Source organism: Puma concolor, chromosome A3 (genome assembly GCF_028749965.1).
Source record: "Puma concolor isolate L17-30 chromosome A3, mPumCon1.1.hap2, whole genome shotgun sequence".
Lineage (NCBI taxonomy): Eukaryota > Metazoa > Chordata > Mammalia > Carnivora > Felidae > Puma > Puma concolor.
The window spans coordinates 129,288,582-129,307,360 of record NC_141669.1 but is presented as its reverse complement, the minus strand read 5'-3'; the positions used below and the strand labels follow the sequence as shown (position 1 = coordinate 129,307,360).

Sequence of the window (18,779 nt, the reverse complement as noted above, 5' to 3'; positions counted from 1 at the left end):
ATGTTTATGTAAAAAATTTAAAGTTAGAAATGAGGAAATGAAGGTTTTTGTGGGCCTTTTTTCCCCTCACGGTGTAGGGCAAGGTCACTTCTACTTAGGAGTTGTTTATGTGTGGGGGTTAAAAAAAAGAGTTTATTAATATAGTGATCAGAAGGGAAAAAATGAGCGATGCTGATTTGGTCTTGTTTGTTTCATGCTTGTTGCTACTGGTTTATTAGTGTTTGCAGAGAGTAGGAGGGGCTGTATGGGATCATTAGGGTTAGAAAGTGTCTTGTCTCCTCTCCTACATCATGGTAAGTTTTATCTTTTTTCTTCTTATTTCCTGTTTAGGCTGTAGTTCTAAAGCTTGGTTCTGTCATTGCCCAGAATTATTATTCTCTTCTGTGTGTGTGTTTTATTACTATTATTTGCTTATGAAAATGCTATTATGTTGCCCCTGGGAATTTCTTCTCCTTCAGAGAGGCAAATGTAATTACTGTGATGCTGTTTTGAAGAAGCTTCTCCCTCTGCACGTGTACATATCACAAAATACACATTTTCTAGTACACATGAAAACTTTTCTTAAAGAGAATCGTTTATAGATTTAAACACACACACACACGTATATCTACATATATCTACATATATCTACATGTAGATATATGTAGATATATATACATGATTAAGAAGTAAAACCAGGATTATCCAGAGTAATGATTAGTATTGGAGGTGCTTGACAGAGCTTTTTGAAATGTTAATACTTTCAAAAAGGGTCAGTTTAGGACAGGTGTACATGTATGAGCTGAGGACTTCTGAACTCATTTCTGTTGTAAATGTGATTTTGCCTTTAGGGTTCGTGCTGGCTTTGTTTTTGGTCATATGATGCAGGCTGGGTGTTTTTCAGGAAAGCTGCTAGTGAAAAGGACAGAAAGCATTTTGTTCCTTTCCTCCCCTATTAAGAAATTTAATTCTCTTCAAGTCAACGCTCACTGAGTTGTGTCCTGTGAGCGCTTATGGAGTACATAGCCCTGTGCCTGTATGAAAGGATTCCCTGTACTTACTCACTGTTTGATTCTTGGAAACCATCTCACAGTGTTTTTAAAAAAAATATGAGTAGAAGATTGTATAATTCTCGGGTACCAAAGTGAGTTTGAGTAGAAAGTTTTAATTTCGTAGAAGCTGCATGAATCCCCAAGGATCGGTAAGAGAGATTTTAATACTCTGAAAAAATAGTACAGTGTAATGGAAAGATCGCTAAGCCAGAGTTACCCATGTACTGGCCAGGTCTCCTGGTACCAGTTGTGTAGACACGGTTTCTTTTTCTGTAAAAAAAAAATAAGAAGTTGGAGGGCCCCCTTCATGCAGATCCCCAGGAAAGAGGCATCAACTCCACACTCCTAAAGCCTCACTAAAATGACAGTAAAGAGTGCGTGTGTGTGTGTGTGTGTGTGTGTGTGTTGAACGGCATAAACCCTGAAGAATGAGGAGAACAAGAAGGGAGACCACAGCAAAAAATTTTGGAAGTTGGAAAGCAGACAGACCAGTGATAAAGGGCTCAAAAGACCCAAGAAAACTGATAATGCGGCTGCAGGGAAAGCCGATAACGACCCCAGAATCCCCCAGAAGCTCAGGAATTAGCAATATTAAGTACTTTTGCAGATAAGACTAAAAGTGGCAGCCTAGGTAAAGATACATTGAAAGCTATTTAAAAAGCAGTCAGAAACCCAGATTCTCCCCTATCCTGGCAAAGAACTAGAGACTTGATAACCCTCAGAGGTGGTAACACAGAGGCCCCCCAACTTGAGGGCACCTGGCTTGGCTTAGGTGCCCTATTCTCCTCCTCAGTCCCAGTGTGCCTGTGGCAGGGACTGCGCCATTCTGCCAGGAGGTTAGCAGAGTCCTCCTCTAGGGACACCTGGCTGCCTCAGTTGGTAAGTGCGTGCAACGCTTGATCTCAGGGTTGTGAGTTCGAGCCCCATGTTGGATATAGAGGTTGCTTTAAAAAAAAATCTTTATAAAAGAATAGAGTTCTCTGGGGAATCTGATTGGACCAAGAAGAAAGCCCCTAAGGAACTGACACTGGAGGCTTCCAAACCAGACTTCTTGCCAGAACATTCTGCAACGCAGAAGCTCAGTCCAGGCCCTGCCAGGTAGCTGGTTAGTGCCCTCTGAAATACTAGCGGATAACCAAGGAAGACTGTGTTAGGAATCAAAACGGACAAGCAGCAGCAAATCAGGAGAAAACAGGCCATGCTGGGGGAAGAAAACTCAGAACACCTATCACATACGTTCTCCAGGGTGTGGGGAAAGGGATTGCAAACATGAAAAGAAGTATGTTGTAAGAAATGGACATTCAGAAGTAAAAAGGACTTGTTAAAATAAAAAATAGCAGGAATGGTAATTAAAAAGAAAGGTTGGGTAAAACGAGGAAACCTTTTAGAAGGCAGAGCAGAAAAGTGGCAAGATGGTGAGTTAGAAGAGTTGAGAGGGACACCCGGGGGGCTCAGTCGGTTAAGTGTCCAACTCCTGATTTCAGCTCAGGTCTTGATGTCACAGGTCATGGGTTCAAGCCCTGCATCAGGCTCTGATCTGACAGGGCAGAGCCTGCTTGGAATTCTCTCTCTCCTTCTCTCTGTCCCTCCCCCACTCACACATGCTCTCTAAGTAAATAAATAAACATTAAAAGGCCGGGGTGGGGGGTGCGGGGCACGTCTGGGTGGCTCAGTCTGTTAAGCATCTGACTTCAGCTCAGGTCACGACCTCGTGGTCCTTGAGTTCGAGCCCCGCGTCGGGCTCTGGGTTGACGGCTTGGAGCCTGGAGCCTGCTTCCGATTCTGTGTCTCTCCCTCTCTCTGCCCCTCCCCTGTTCATGCTCTGTCTCTCTCTGTCTCAAAAATAAATAAATGTTAAAAAAAAAAAAATACTAGTCTTCCTGCCCCCAAATTCTAGAACAGGAGGACATGAATTTCTACACGGTAAAGGTCCACCAAATGGTCAACACAGCGGGTGAGAATAGACCCCAAAATAGAAATGTAACATTTCCTGACCCCAGAGGAAGTTCATCACACTCTGGGAAAGCAATTCCCGGTCACCTTTCCAGGGACCCGGAATTGGAATGGCTCCAGGTTCAGCAGGGGGCGTGGAGTCGAGCACCTGCCCGGTTCTCCGGGAGTATTGTGTCCAGCCCGGAATTCTGTAAGCCCGGCCCGCCTATGGATCAAGGGAGAGAGACGAGAAACAGATGTACTTCCATTCCCCTGCTTAGGAAGCCCCAGGGAGATGTGTTCCAGCGAGAAAGAGGGAGAAATCGAGCCGAGGAAAAGTGAGGTTTCACACCTGCTGAGAGGGGAGGGGAGACCCCAGGCGGCATCTGCACAGCGGGCACAGCGGGAGCCAGTCCAGACTGGCCGGAAGGCGCGGGACCTCTTTGGGATGACAGAGTTGAGGGAGGACGTGAGGCTTGTGAAAATGTCTTAAGCAGGAATGTGGTGGCAAAGGGCACGATGTCGGCTTAGTCGTGACATCACATGAAACTAAGCAAACGGGCACCTGGCGGCTCGGTTGGTTGGGTGTCCGACTCTGGCTCAGGTCATGATCTCACGGTTCATGAGTTCGAGCCCCACACTGGCCTCCGTGCTGACAGTGCCTTTGTAAGTTCGAGCCCCAAGTCCAGCTCTGTGCTGACAGTGCAGAGCCTGCTTGGGATTCTCTCTCTCTCTCTCTCTCTCTCTCTCTCTCTCTTTCTGCCCCTCCCCCACTCACTTGCTCTCTCTGTCCCTCTCTTGAAATAAATAAACTTAAAAAAAAAAACAAAAAAACAACAACTAAGCAAACAGAAACAGTCACTCCAGGAAAAAATTATGCAGGAAAAGAAAAGGAATCCTAACCTTCCACATTTCTCAGCTACAAATAGTATCTGAGGAATAAATCCTTCCGTGTAAATACTAAGGATTTTGTGAACCACAGTGATCATATATGTTGGGGGATGGGAGGGTGAAAGAGTGTGTGTGTCGTGGGGGCAGGGAGGGAAGAGAGCAAAACCCACAGACCTAAAACAGAAGCTCCTGGAACAGCTGTCAGTGGAAGTGAATACCACAGTAGTTGTCTGAAAGAAGTGAAAATAGTTCCTGTAGAGAATAAGACATGGGAGGGGGACACTGTTTCATTTCTTTCTTTTTTTTTTTTTTTTTTAATTATGTTCTAGAATTCTTTGGACACTGAGGTGCACATAAAACTGTAGTAACAATAAGAATAGAAACACCGGTTGGCAGAAGATCGTCTGTTAACCTGTTTATTGACGTGTTCGCATTTTTAGCTGCGGTAAACAGCTAGCCCAGAGTCCCAATTCTGCAAAACAAAAAAATGCTGTCTAAGAAAAATACTTCTCTGGTAGGCCTCTGAGAATTGCAGAATTGAGGACATGTGCCTTTTTTTCTTACCTCTCTAGATTATCCTCTTGACTTGAACCACAGCGAAACCTTCCTACAAACCACAACGTTTCTTCCTGAAGACTTCACCTACTTTGCAAACCATACCTGCCCTGAGAGGCTCCCTTCCATGAGTGAGTAGAGCCACCCTGGCTTTGCAGACTGACGGGTCTTTTTATCTGATTAAAATAAGAATGAGAGGTTTTTTTTTTCCCCTAATGTTTTATTTTTGAGAGAGTGCAAGTGGGGGAGGGGCAGAGAGAGGGGGCTGCAGAGGATTGGACGATGTGGGGCTTGAACTCACGAACCGAGAGATCATGACCTGAGCAGAAGATGAATGTTTTGAGTTTGGGCATGATCACTTGGGATCACCGATCGGTGGTGGGGCCGTGCGTGGGTGCTCGCCTCGGGAGCCCTCAGAGAGGCTTCAAGCACAGCCACTTTCCTCCTTCCTCTTTGAGACGTTCAGCTGCCATTCACTCAGTCTCAGTTTCTTTCCACTCCATTGGCAGAGCCAAAGCTCTAAAGTCTTAACTTCTTGACTTACTGCTTTGCCCAGTAATAGTGATGAAGTGAAATACAGGGGGTTGCAAAGCAGAGGAAGGGCCTCCCAGCACTGTGAAAGACGACAGTCAGCTGAAAAAGCATTGAACCTCCCTAGAGAGTGAAACCCTGGACATGGGGGGAGACTTCTGTCATTTTCTGGCCTCTTCATTCTTTTTCTTCCCCCCCACCCCTTTCTCTGTTCAGAGGGCCCAATAGACATAAACATGAGTGAAATCGCAATGGACGACATCCATGAAATCTTCTCCAAAGACCCAGCCATCAAGCTCGGAGGTCACTGGAAACCTTCGGATTGCATGCCTCGATGGAAGGTAGGCTGTGAAGTCAGACCAGATGCTAGGAGGCCCACCTGGACTTGCCATCATCCCAGGTCGCCGTGGGATTCACGGACCATGATAATCTGTGCTTTGCACCCTACTGCCCGATGCAAAGTATCTGCAGTTCATGGAAACGCTTCGGAGGCGTGGGTTTCCCTAAGGACAGGCTGCAGCCCCGGAAGTGTGTGTCGTCCGCATGGCTGAGCGGGACCCTTTGGTCTTCTTTATAGGCGTCTTGGCTAAGCAAGGAGGAGGGTTGGTAGGTCTGTTGCGCCATGTTAGCAAAAGCCGTCTTCACCAATCCGGGGCTGCGTGTGCCTCATTCGGCATCGTTACTCTGAGCTTAGTGCGACCAAGAGCGGAGTTCTCCAGCCTGACACTGAGAATTTCTGGTTGTTTCTCTGCATGACTGTAGTTAGGAGGCATCCGTGTGTGGATCTGGCTCATGACACCGGCCTAAGTCCAGTGTCTCAACAAGTATTTATTCAAGTGCTGTTTCTGTGCCGGTCCTGCAAGGAACAAGGCAGATCTGGAATAGATGGGCATTTCCAGCCCATCACTGGGCATATGACCAGCACTAAGAGATGAGATAGAGTGCGCTGCACGCTCTAAGGGGAAGTACTGTTTTGTGGAGCGTGTTTTAGTTGTATGCCTCTGTATCCATGGACGTGTTTGTGGGACCGGTCTTGGTGGAGGATGAACGTCTTCCTCTGGGTTGTGGCCTAGAAAGAACTCACTCAGCAGGTGCACTATGTACACAGCATGGTGTGTGTGAGGACAGAGTCCGCTCACTTCGAGGGTCCACCTGCCAACATAGCCGCTCCTTCAGCAGAGGCTGCGGACAAGGCAGCCTTCCAGAATAGCCCAAGAGCCGGTCCCCCGATTCTGCAGCAGCCTCGTGCCACAGAGCAGAAGTCGGGGGGACTCACGGGGCGGCTTCTCTCGTGTGACCCTCTCCAGGTGGCGATCCTCATCCCTTTCCGGAACCGCCACGAGCACCTCCCAGTCCTGCTCAGACACCTGATTCCCATGCTGCAGCGCCAGCGTCTGTGGTTTGCGTTTTATGTGGTTGAACAGGCGAGTGGCCCTTCCTTCCCTCTTCTCTCTGTTCCGAGGCAGCAGTTCAGATCCACCTTTGGAGTGCAGAGCCAGGGAAACAGAAATCTGATGATCGAGCCACCCAGAGGTGAAAGGGAGGGCAGAGAGAGCAGTTTGGGTTTGAGGGGTTACTCGAGACGGGCAGACCCGAGTCCAGGGTGGACCTGCGTGTGCCCTTCGACAAAGGCTCCTTGTGTGGGGGTTGAGTCAGAGCTGCCTTGGGTGGTGTCTTCACTCTCCAGACCCAGGAAACTCCCCTTAAGATAAGGATAAGGAGCCGTGAGTAGAAGTGGCTGTATTGTTCTTTTCCTCCCTTTATGGGGCTTCCAAATGCTGTTATGGGTCGAATGTCTGCCTTTAGGACAGTCTTGGGAGAGAGTCACCACCCCTCTTATTTCTAAGGAGATCGGGGCGAGATGTCAAGTGGCTTGTGAGGCAGTGATGAGCATGCTGGCCCGGCCCCCAGGGGTCCCTCCCCGTCGGGTTCAGTCAGCGCTCCTTTAGGCAGGGCTGGGACAGCAAAGAGTTTGCTCCGGGAGCAAAAGAAAAATAAAGTTCTGCTTCTTTTAGGTCGGCACCCAGCCTTTTAATCGAGCCATGCTTTTCAACGTCGGTTTTCAAGAAGCAATGAAGGATCTGGACTGGGACTGTCTTATTTTTCATGATGTGGATCACATACCAGAAAGCGATCGGAACTACTATGGATGCGGGCAGATGCCGAGACACTTCGCAACCAAGTTGGACAAGTATATGTACCTGTGAGTATCACGTCCGCGGGAAGAGGTCAAATCTGAAAGGATGCTGAGAGATGCAAAGGTGGGCAAAGCCAGTTAGCTCCACCCAGCGCGCATGGGCTGGCGAAGGGATGAACAAAACGGAGCACAGCCACAGCACGGTACGCTGTTAGGCAGCAAACAGGAAGGGAGTCCTGACAACGCTGGCCGGTGGGTGAACCCTGAAAGCATTGGTGCGAGGCAGGAGCTACTTACCAGAGGCCATGTGTTGGCCTGATCGTATTTCCACGATTTGCCCGGAATTCGGCAAAGCCGCAGACACAGAAAGGACAGTGATGGTCAGGGTCGAGGGGAGGAGGGGGAACGGACAGTGGCCACTGATGGGTACAAGGCTTCTTTTTTGGGGTGATGAAAGGTGTTAGAATGGATTGGGGTCGTGGTGGCACGACTCCGTGAATATCCCAAAAACGACGAAGTTGTGTACTTTAAATGCGTGAATTATATGGAACGTCAATTATGTGTCAATAAAGCTGTTATGAAAAAGACAATTAGAGAAGGATGCAGCTAGCTACGGAGGGCGACGTGCCTCCGCACAAGGAAACGGTAGCAGATGGGTCAGGACAGCAGTGCGGAGAGCGCTGTCTCACGTTGTGCGGTTCTCCGGTGAGATGGCGGCCTGTCCTGGGGACAAACCACCCTTGGACGCACAGATGACTGAAGCTGTGCGTGTCCTTCCAGGCTTCCTTACAGCGAGTTCTTTGGCGGAGTGAGCGGCTTAACGGTGGAACAGTTCCGGAAGATCAATGGCTTCCCAAACGCTTTCTGGGGTTGGGGCGGAGAAGATGATGACTTATGGAACAGGTACCCCCTTTTCCAGTTTCCGGTGCCTTCTAGAAACACTGCCTTAGGCTCCCCCAGACAAGCGCCACGCAGGAGGGATAGGGGGCAAGCCACGGAGGTAATGCGAAGTGTTCTAGCAGCCACGTTTAAAAAGGTTAAAAAAGAAAAAGACGGGAAATTAATTTCACTGTATTTTATTAATAAAACATGTTAATAGTGTATTTATCGTCATATGTCAGAAATAACATCCTTCCAACGTATAATCAGTATAAAATGTTGACAAGATCCTTCACGTTCATCTTTTTTTCCCCTTCTATCTTTGAAATCTGGTATTTATTTTACACTCCTAGCACATTTCACTGAAACCTCCCCAAACCAGAGGTCACATATTAGTGATGTGTACGCGCATTTATCCATACCATCAGATAAGGCTTGCGTTGTACAACGTTGGGTTGAGTAGCGTCAACTAGTCTTTTTACAGAGTAAGTGAATAGTAACCTAATAAGGAACAAATAAGCAAAAGAATTTCTACCTTGTATCTGTTTACTTTCTAAATTGGCTTTAAAAAAGAAAGCTACGTGTTGCTTTTTAATTACAGAGTAATACTTGCCGGTAAAAATTCACATAATACAAAGGTGCATAAACCAGAGCGTAATTCTTAATCCCCCACGGCTATCCTATTTCATTCCTAGGAAGTAGCGATTTCGAACAGGCTGTTTCTTTCCCCACTTTTTTCTGTTCCTACGTAAATAACCCAGGCCCATCCCTTCTCCAACCACGTTAATACAGAGAGAGCCACTTCCTTAGTTTTAACAACGGCATGGTATTCCTTTACGTGGATACACGAGAATTTATTTTAATCCTCTCCTGTCAATGAACATTGTTGTTTGCAGTTTTGAATATCCTTGTTCACGTGTGCAGATATTTCTGTAGCTTAAATTCCTTCTTGTGGAACGGCAGAGTCAAGTAAGTTGCTCTTTTGAATTTGGATAGTAATCGCCAGGATTTTCTTCCAGAAGAGATTGCAGAAAGAGTCCAAGCCATGGTGCATCACCGTTCCATCACGGCCAACATTGGCTATAAACAACCTTTTACATTTTGCCACATTTCGGCCCTTCAGCAGCCGCGTGTGGCCCGGGGCTGCTATACCGGATAGGGGAGCTCCAGACAATTCTTTCTCAGTCTGAGAGATAAAAATGGCATCTCATCCTTTTAATTAATTTGGGTTTCTTAGGAACCCGGTGAGGATGAACGGCTTCGCCACAAACCTACTGGTTGACTGGTCCTTGAGTCCAGTCAAACTCCAATTCAGGACATCTGTCGAAATTCTCCGCTGGCACTGTCCCCAGGTCAGCAGGAACCCCCTTGGGTGCAGGATCTGGGGCTGTTTCCCCCCAGTGTGCTGCACAATTCCAGGCACACAGTAGGCATCCTATATGTGTTTATCAACTCAGAGTAAGAACACACTTTCCTGTATCAAAAGGAGAGTGTAATTTGGAGTCAAGAGGAGGATGTTGAAATAATATTCTCCCGCATGTTGACATATGAAGACAACCGTAAATTTTACACAGCCCTCCAAAGTCTGCCTCCATGTGTTCACAGTTTCTTACAGTCCCATCAAGTTTCCAGTAAACCCAGCTTCAAAATCCTATCTTTTTCATACTAAGGATAAATAACCGAATACCTCCTTAAATGCTGCTGTCCCCATAGTGTTGTGAAGTTTTACATCTAGATCAGAGCATGTCCTGCAAATGAGTTCACCTCCGTGGTGACGGGGGAGTTGGGCAGAGTAATTAAGTTCACAACCAGGAAAGCACAGTGCAACTCTGACTTTCCTGACTTGCGTTATAGCAGGTGGTGGAAAGGAAAAGTGTTTTGTCCACCAGTGAGAAAAATATTTTTGATAGGATCCGAACAAGCCGGCCGAGAGGGCGTGTGCACTCACCCCCTGGGGGACGCTCACCGACGTACCTGTCCCTGGGGACCTGGCGGCACACCTCACTCTCGAGAATTTTAAGTTTCTTTTCTTTCTCAAAACTTTTTTTGTATTGTAGACCTCTTGTCTGCAACCACGCGCTTGCCCAGAGGGTAGGCAATTGAATATTTAGGTGCAGAAGTTCTGTTGTTCACCTTGGGGTTTCTCAGCCTCGGCATAGATGTGGACACCTGCACTGCTAGATCATTTGGTCTAAAGGCCCATTCTCTTTGTCTCGGACAGAGTACAGAACGCAGGCTACTCCGTGAGCCGGCCAGAAGGCGACACCGGGAAATACAAATCTATTCCTCATCACCATCGAGGAGAAGTCCAGTTTCTTGGAAGGTTGGTGCAATGTGTTTATCCTTCTCACAAATACCCTCTGTACTTTGCATTTGCAGATGTCCCAGAGCATGTGGCAACCCCTTGTCTTCCTCCCCACCTCCTCTCTAAGGTCCGGTTCTGGTGGCTGTTGAATAGTTCCTGGGGAGATGTTCATTTACCCGTGAGGCAGGCGCTTGTGTGAAATCAGATTATCGGTGCAAAACTTGATCGTAGATCTTGTAAGGAAATCGGTCACTTGGCAGCTTAAGCTTCATGGTCTCTTCTGTAGTCTTCAGGGAGTTGGAGAAAAATCCACTCCCGTTAAAGGTCTCTGTGTAACCTACACCCACACCACAAAGCAGACTGGCGCCCTTCCTGCGAGCTCCGGTTCCGGAAGCGTGGCCCCTGAAATTCCGTTTGTACTTGCTTTGTTATCACCTTTGCTTCTGATAAGGAGCTTCCATACTGGACTGATTGGGGCATATAGATGGAGGCACATCTCTGCCTTTCCAGGAGTAGCTTTTTGTCTCGTTAACTGGGAGGAGGCCTGTTCTCCAGACCATCAGTTCTGATCGCATGCATTCTGTTGTCATGAGAGTAGGAAGGCACCGAATGCCGACCCTGACCTTCTCATCTGATGGATTTTTCGTATCTTACCTGCCACTCCCCTGCCCCCTGCCCTTACCTTCGGCAAGTCATTTAACATCATGAGCCCTGGCTTCTTCATTTGCTACGGGGCAGGTACGTTAACTGAAATGAGGTCATAAGGAAAGCACCTGGCGTGAAGTAGGAGGTGTTTCCCATAATAGCATCTGGCCTGGAGCGGCTGCACGGGTGGGCCAGTCACCCGCCAGGGGACGCAGCCCTGAGTTGCTGCCCTGAGTTGTGTCCCCTCCCGTGTCTGCCCCGCCCCATCCCCTGCCGGGAGGATGTGAGCCCCTCACTCAGAGCCACCCCTCTGCTCTCTGCTTCAACAGGTATGCTCTGCTGAGGAAGTCCAAAGAACGGCAAGGGCTGGACGGCCTCAACAACTTGAACTACTTTGCAAACATCACATACGACGCCTTGTATAAAAACATTACTGTCAACTTGACACCCGAGCTGGCTCAGGTGAGCGAGTACTGAGAGGAGGAAAGGATGTATGTGCTTTACCTGCCGCCACCCAGAAGGCAGCCTGGTGTGATGTCTGGGGGCTCCACACAGGAAGAGAGTAGAAATACAGTGTCTGATGAAGGATCACAGGGTTCGAGGGGGGAAAAAAAATGTGAACAGTGTCCACGCACAAAACGCCTTCACTGTGGCTTGGGAACTCCCTTCATGAGGACTGGCTTTCTATTTTCACAAGACGACGTCTGTCCTGCTGCTCTGCTCCCCCGGTCTCCTGCCCCAGCGTCCAGTCTCAGCCAGGATCTCTACACCCGGAACCGAGATCCACCACGGTCCCACCGCTGAGCCCGTTCCTACGAATGGCCTTTGGAGCAAAGAGGCAGCCCCACCCCAGGGCAGCGCAAATGAAACTCCACCCACCATTCTTCTCCATCTCTGGTGTTCTCTTCGGTTTCATTTTTTTAAAGGAAAAAAATAGATAAATAAATTACCTGCTTTGGGTGGGGATTGAGGGTGGGGGGGAGGGATTGGGGAAGATAAATAGACATATAACAATCACTTCTTGAAGAAGTATAATTGTAAATAAGCCATGTAAAATGCCTTTTTTAAATTTAATTTTATAGCTGGCTCCAATTCGAACCGAGGATTTCTACATTAGCTCACTTATTTGGTTGGCAAATGCAGGAACTCCGTTAAAAACGCAGGGGAAGTGGAAGAATGTCCCCTCCCAAATTGCTGTCACTTTGGAAGGGAGAGGATGCAGGGCATGTCACCTACAGAACGAGCCGGTCCAGTCTGTCACTGGTAGCTAACTCCTGCCCCCTCCCATCCTCCTCTTCCGAAAGTCTTTGCTCTTGACTTTTGCCGTGGACGCGCTCTCCCGAGTTGGGCACGCACGCCCTCATCCAGCCACCTGCTAGACAGGAGCCCTCGGGGGCCTCCCTGTGCACACGCCCCTGGATTTCTGGACTCAAGTGTTTATCCTTTCATCACTGAGAGACGTGGGGGTGGGGTGGGGTGGATGGGTTTTCTGCCTCTTTTCTCCTCTTTTTTTTTTTCTTTGTTTTTGTTTTTTTTGTTTTTGCTCTTGTGGAACTTGGCCACAATTCCTGAAATCTGTGCCTAAATTACTAACTAGCTTCAGTGATTCCTCTGAATATTTCCCTGTTTGGGTTTCTGGAAAGATTGTTTGTCAACATTATGAACTAGTACATAGAAATAATGAGTGATGGAATGAAGAATTCAGCTGGGGAGCAGGTGACACTTGTGTGCCGTGGGTTAGCTAGGGTCCTGGTTAGCCCCGATCAGAGCTTTGCAAAGCAGACTGATAAAGCTCCAGGATGTAAGGACCCAAGCCCATGCGCTGTGTTCACACCCCATGCACTTCTTGAAGTTAGATTCCAAATTGCCCTCGAAGTTGTGCCTCTCTGTTTTTCCCTGAGCCAAATCCCTCAAGTTATAGTTCCTGTTGGCTTCTGCAGGACGCCGACAAATGCCAGTCTTTTTCCTCTCCTTTTCCATAAAACATATTTATATATCGTGATTAGGAGTACTTCCTGAAAAGTACTTCATATTTTTTTTAATTGCCTTGTTTGCCTTCAACTTCCTTAATTTTCATGGTTTACATGAATGTGTGTGTAGGGGGTATATTTGTGTATTCGCGTGCGGGTTGGGGGTTTTCTCCGTTGCATGTGTTGGTTCCATGGACTTATGACCCCCACAAGCTGTGGGAGTGATTGGCCGGGCCTTGTTTTTTGTTCTTGCTTTTTTGTTCTTTTGAAGAATAGAATGGTATATATAGAAAATAGCATTACAAAGCTCTTATCAGCTCATATGAGAAGGCAGGTTGTTGCCCTTGAAAATGCTGGTAAGTTGTATCCTAGGTTTTAAAAGAATGTTGAGCATCTCATGCTTTGAAAGACCTTCACGGGGGAACATTACACCCAGGAGCTCACTTGGTTTTCCTTTTTGAAGTCTGGTGCATAGAGCAATAAAGATTTCTCCGCCCTCCCTTCCCCCCAGGCCTGTGTGCTGGCCTTGACGCTTCTGGTCCTTCTCCTGTCCTCCTCCGTCACTGAAGGCCGTGAGCCGCTTTCAGTGGGACACAACTATATGATGTCATTTGGAAGAATTTGCTGGGATACACCGGTCCTTGGTTAAGGACGATGTGCGTGTACCCAGCAGTGTCGTAAAATGGTCTCGTTTGAAGCTTTTCATGAACATCTTTGCCACCGAGAACAAAATGTTGGCAAGAGGTGAAACACCTGATTTTAAAAAGAAAATGCTGATTTGAGGACAAGAGGAAAGGTCTCTTTTCACTGCTTGAAGTAAGGTCACTGAAACTATCTTTGCGATCACATGTGAGTTTGTTCTCTTAGTGTGAAATTGCGTGAAATTGCTTTACCGTGTGCTGCTGAGTCATTTACCCACCAAGTTGGGAGTGTCGTGCGGGAAATATAAAAGGCAAAATATACGACCAGGCCCGTGAGCTGTTAATGGTGTAAGAGTCTCATGTTAAAAAAAAGAAAAAAAAAAAAAAAGAACAATAAGAACCAAATGTGACCTTGTGAGCATTTTGGCAGCTGAAATTCTTTAAGGCTACTGATGGGCGACCCCTTAAATCAGTCTCGTCTTTGATTGCTGCGTGCAGGGAAAGGTTTCTCGTTTCACGCGGTTTTTCTGGGGGGGAGGAGTTATTGCAAAAATATTTCTTTTGACATTACAGGGACTGTTTTGTTGCAGCTCCTTTACCACAGACATTAATAGCTGAGCAACAGCCACATGTACTGATTGTGTCCACTCACCATTGACGATGGCATTGAACGTAGCTAGCTAGCATCCTTCCATCACTACATTTTTTTTTTTTTTTTTGAGCTTGCTCTTATGTTTTAAGAGGTGCCAGGGGTACATTTTTGCACTGAAATCTAAAGATGTTTTAAAAACACTTTTCACAAAAATAGTCCTTTGTCATTACATTATTTACTCATGTGTTTGTACATTTTTGTATGTTAATTTATGAATGATTTTTTCAGTAAAAAATACATATTCAAGAACCAAACCTTGGTGGTCATCTGTCTTTACCTAGAACCGTTTGGCTCCTCGGGGGCCTTTCTTCTCCTTTCCTCATGGGAGCTCAGCTCCTGTGTGCTCCTTCAAGCAGCTTGACTTCCACACGCTGCTCCGCCGACCTCTGGGTACTCGCGAGAGAAAACCTGCCCGTCCGACCGCCGAGACCAGACCAGTGAGTGAGAAACTCAGCCGTTGGAGCAAAAGCACCGAACCCCACTGTGCTGCCCAGGCATCCTCCCACAATGTCTTTCCAGAATTGGCCCAGGTGATGCCCATCGAGTCGAGCAAGACACCTGGGCACGGAGAGGATGAAAGTTGATGCAGTCCAGATCGAAGGTCCTCTGGGGCCAGTCCACACTTTGCTGCCTGCCTGGTTCCGCCTGGAGATTGTAATCATAGCTTCTGTCTGTTCAGTGTTTACCACTCACTGATCTTTATGGAGTATAAAGTTCCGTGCCCAGGTGCTAGGAATACAATGATTAGCAAAAAGGACAGGGTCAGTGGCCTCCTAAAGCTTACTGTCCTCTTGCCTCACACCCCCCCCCCCCCCCCCCGTGGAGGGTATGATTGAAATGATTGAAATTAAAAACCACACGAGTGTTACAAAGGACGTGAGCACAAGGTGTGGAAGGCGTTCCCGAGGGGATGTTGATGAGCTGAGAGGAGACAAGTGGGGTCACCCAGTAAACTGCAGGAACAGAAAAGCATCAGGCTGGTGCAGACGGTAAAGGGCTGCCCTGGGGACTGTTAGGCTGGAAGGTGGATGAAGCCAGAATGCCTTTCGGGGCCTCGTGCGCCGAGGTAAGGAGATTGGGTTTTATCCTTAGAGCAATGGCCTCAAGGGTTCCCAGCAGATAGAGCTGTGTGTGATGTCATTAGTAGTTTTATTTTATCTTGTTTTTTTTAAAGTTTGAGAGCGAGAGAAAGCATGAGCGGGGGAGGGGCAGGGAGCGAGGAAAGAGCGAGAATCTCCAGCAGGCTCCGTGCTGCCAGTGTGGAGCTCGAGGCCGGGCTGGACCTCAAGAACCATGAGATCATGCCCTGGGCTGAAGCCAGATGCTTAACGGAGCTGCCCAGGCATCCCTCAGTAGTAATCGTGTTAGATGGTTCTGGCTGCAGGGAAAGTGGGTGCTGTAGAGAAGCAAAGGAGAAGGAGGGGGATCGGGTAAGTGCACACAGTCGCGCGGGGACAGTATGGAGGAGAGGGGCTGGGGGCAGCTGGGGGAACGTGACCTGGCCCCCGTCGTCCCCACTTGGGTAGACGGCAAGGCCATTCCCTGGGACGAGGGCACTGAAACTGGACCAGGTTCACGGGAAAGACCACAAGATCAGTTGTGAGCATGTTGAGTTCGGGGGGTTTTTGAGACCCCCAAGCCGAAATGGCCAGCAAGCAGTTGTACGTGTTCCAGCCTGGGGACTGCAAAGCGCAGTGGGGACCAGGATGGATCAGGAGTCTCCCGTGTGGGAGATGAGTGCGGGTCTAGGAGGGGAACCAGCTGGTTCGGTGCTGAGTAGAGCAGGAGCAGGCCCAAGCATTGAAGAGCTCCATTTATACCGGCTGAGAAGAAGAAGGTGAGTGAGCAGGGCAGACAGACTGGTTGGAGGAGCCAGCAGCGGGTTGGATGGGAAAGTCAAGGGAAGAGATGTATGAGGGCGAGTGGTCAACAGAGACCTGATGTACGATGAGGCCTGAAACTCATGGGGAGCGAGGAGGAGGCCGGCGATGGATGTCCCACAGCGGGCGGGCCGAGAAAGGAGGCGAGGCGGCAGTGGGTGCAGGCATCTCTCAGATCCCATGTGAAGGGGTGAAAAGAGAAGGCTGGTAGCTGAGGGAAGCGTGTGACGCTCGAGGAGGGTTTTATTTTGGTTTTCCAACAAGAGAAACCTGAGTATGTTTTCGAACCGCAGGGAGACGCCGACCGGAGAAAGAGAGCTGAGTATCCGAGGCACAAGGGCTAATTTAGCAGGAATGTACCTGGGCTGCTGGCGGGGGAGGGGGGAGACTCAACAAAACCCAAGAGGAATTAGGACCCCTTCCTAGTCATTTCTACCTGGCAGACACTGACACCCTGTGAAGATGCTTACAGCTGTTCAAAAAAAAACAAGGTTCCTTTTCAGTGAGTCACCAGAACTGGAATTAGGCAGACTTGATTCCTGGTGACTACACTTCCTCCCCACTCATGATTTTTTTTTTTAATTTGGGGGAAGTACAGTCCTAAAAATGGTAGTTCCCATTTATTGATGCTTGTCCTGTGCCAGGGGCTGTGCTAACGCAGCACATTGTACACAATTAGTCCTCAGCCCTGTAGGGGAGACTGTCCCTCTTTCTAGAGCAAGGTTTCTCAACCCTCGGCTCTTAACATTTGGGGCGGGATCCTTCTTTGTACAGGCAGCGGTGTCGGGGGCGGCCGTGGCTGTGCTCTGTGCACTGCAGAGAATTTAGCTGCACCCTTGGCCTCTACCCTCTACCGGCCAGTAGCAGCACCCCGTCCTCCCAAGTTGTGACAACCAAAATTGTCACCAGACATTGCCAAATGACCCTGGGGAGAGCAAAATCCCTTGGCTGTCCTAGTGCTGGGGAACAGAAGCCACCAAAGCCACTGCTCACTTGTCCCAAAACTAGCACCCGGAGACAGCCGGGATTTGAACACGGGGTCATTTTTGCCCCAAGGTAAATGCTCTGAACCCCTATGCTACTTCTGGTCCGACTTCTTTTTTGTATATGTGCTCTTAATAGCTTTTGTTTAAGACACAGTTCATATATATATTTTTTAATTTTTTAATGTTTTTAAATTTATTTTTGAGAGAGAGAGAGTGCAAGCAGGGAAGAGGCAGAGAGAGAGGGAGACACAGAATCTGAAGCAGGCTCCAGGCTCTGAGCTGTCAGCACAGAGCCCGATGTGGGGCTTGAACCCATGAACCGTGAGATCATGACCTGAGCTAAAGTCCGACGCTTAGCTGACTGAGCCACCCAGGCGCCCCTAAACATTTTTATTAATAAAAGTAATACATGAGTATGTGCTCACTGAAAAAGTATTAAATCTCTCCCCCTTGAATGGTAGCAGTTTGGCTGGCGTCTATATTGATGCCTGTCTGCCTACACGTATGTATGGGGAGGTGAAGACATGTATGCTTAGAAAAACAACATAAATTGTCTTGTAATAACTTTCGTTTTTTTATCCTACTATTTTTTTTAATGTTTATTTATTTTTGAGACAGAGTGCAAGTGGGGGAGGGGCAGAGAGCGAGGGAGACACAGAATCTGAAACAGGCTCCAGGCTCCGAGCTGTCAGCACAGAGCCCGACACGGGGCTCGAACCCACGAACTGTGAGATCATGACCTGAGCCGAAGTCGGACACTTAACTGACGGACCCCCCCCAGGCATCCCATCCTACTATTTTTGGAGATACCTTCTCTGTGATTGAAAGGCTTCCTCCAATAAAGCTCAGTGTCCCTTCCTCGGAGAGGCATTGTGTGAGCACCACGCTAAAATGGTTCATTCCCTAGTCTCCTTTATTTTCTTCCACAAGACTTCTTACCCTGAATCCCATATTTTTCTTGGTTCTTTGCTCATTGACTGTCAACCCACTAAAACGTAGTCCCTGTCGAGTAGAGTGTGTGCTTTGTTCTTGCTCTATCCCTAGTGCCAAGAACTGGCCCAGGCACATAGTAGGTGCTCATTAAATCTTTGTTGAACGTAGCTGTCTTCTTCCTTTGAATGGCCACATGGAGTAACCGCTGTGTGGACTGATGTCATTTATTTAGTCCTTTCCCTCAGAAAGGACATGGAATTTGTTTTCAGTTTTCCACTGTCACATTATATGCCCCACAGTGAACACGGCTGCGTGTAAATCCATGTGCACAGACATAAGCAGGTCACCTTGAGTCTCAGAAGTGAGGGGGAGTGGTGTTCGATGATAGTACGATGCCATTTTTGCAAGATGAAGTGGAAATTGGCCGCACACCCTGTGAATATACCTCGTGCTACTGAACTAGACACATTGTAAAAATGGTTAAGATTTACTTTTACGTTATGCATATTTTTACCACAATTTAAAAAATGATAAAATTCTACTTATTAACCTCATCCAATAGGAACTTCCATTACCTCCACTTTTTTTTTATGTTTATTTTTGAGAGAGAGAGGGTGCAAGCAGGGGAGGGGCAGAGAGAGAGGGAGACACAGAATCCAAAGCAGGCTCCAGGCTCTGAGCTGTCAGCCCAGAGCCCGGTGCGGGGCTTGAACTCACCAACCGTGAGATCATGATCTGAACCGAAGTTGGACGCTCAACCGACTGAGCCACCCAGGCGCCCTCCACTTTTTTTTTTATGTTTATTTTTGAG

General features: G+C 47.9%; 1 protein-coding gene and 1 long non-coding RNA gene across 2 annotated transcripts in view; both read left to right on the top strand.

The window, feature by feature from the left end:
• The window catches only part of B4GALT5 (beta-1,4-galactosyltransferase 5), a 73,988-nt gene extending 62,123 nt beyond the window's left edge, over positions 1 to 11,865 (top strand). The window contains exons 3-9 of the mRNA XM_086702456.1: positions 4,427 to 4,540; positions 5,157 to 5,281; positions 6,248 to 6,364; positions 6,956 to 7,143; positions 7,858 to 7,980; positions 10,178 to 10,279; positions 11,236 to 11,865. Coding sequence (XP_086558582.1) covers positions 4,427 to 4,540; positions 5,157 to 5,281; positions 6,248 to 6,364; positions 6,956 to 7,143; positions 7,858 to 7,980; positions 10,178 to 10,279; positions 11,236 to 11,383 — 917 coding nt within the window. The 3' untranslated portion in view covers positions 11,384 to 11,865. The remainder of the gene's footprint in view (positions 1 to 4,426; positions 4,541 to 5,156; positions 5,282 to 6,247; positions 6,365 to 6,955; positions 7,144 to 7,857; positions 7,981 to 10,177; positions 10,280 to 11,235) is intronic.
• On the top strand, positions 5 to 3,855 carry LOC147582786 (uncharacterized). The gene is made up of 2 exons (XR_015249513.1): positions 5 to 601; positions 638 to 3,855. It is a non-coding gene; the product is annotated as an uncharacterized LOC147582786 (long non-coding RNA).
• Positions 11,866 to 18,779: the final 6,914 nt, after the last annotated feature.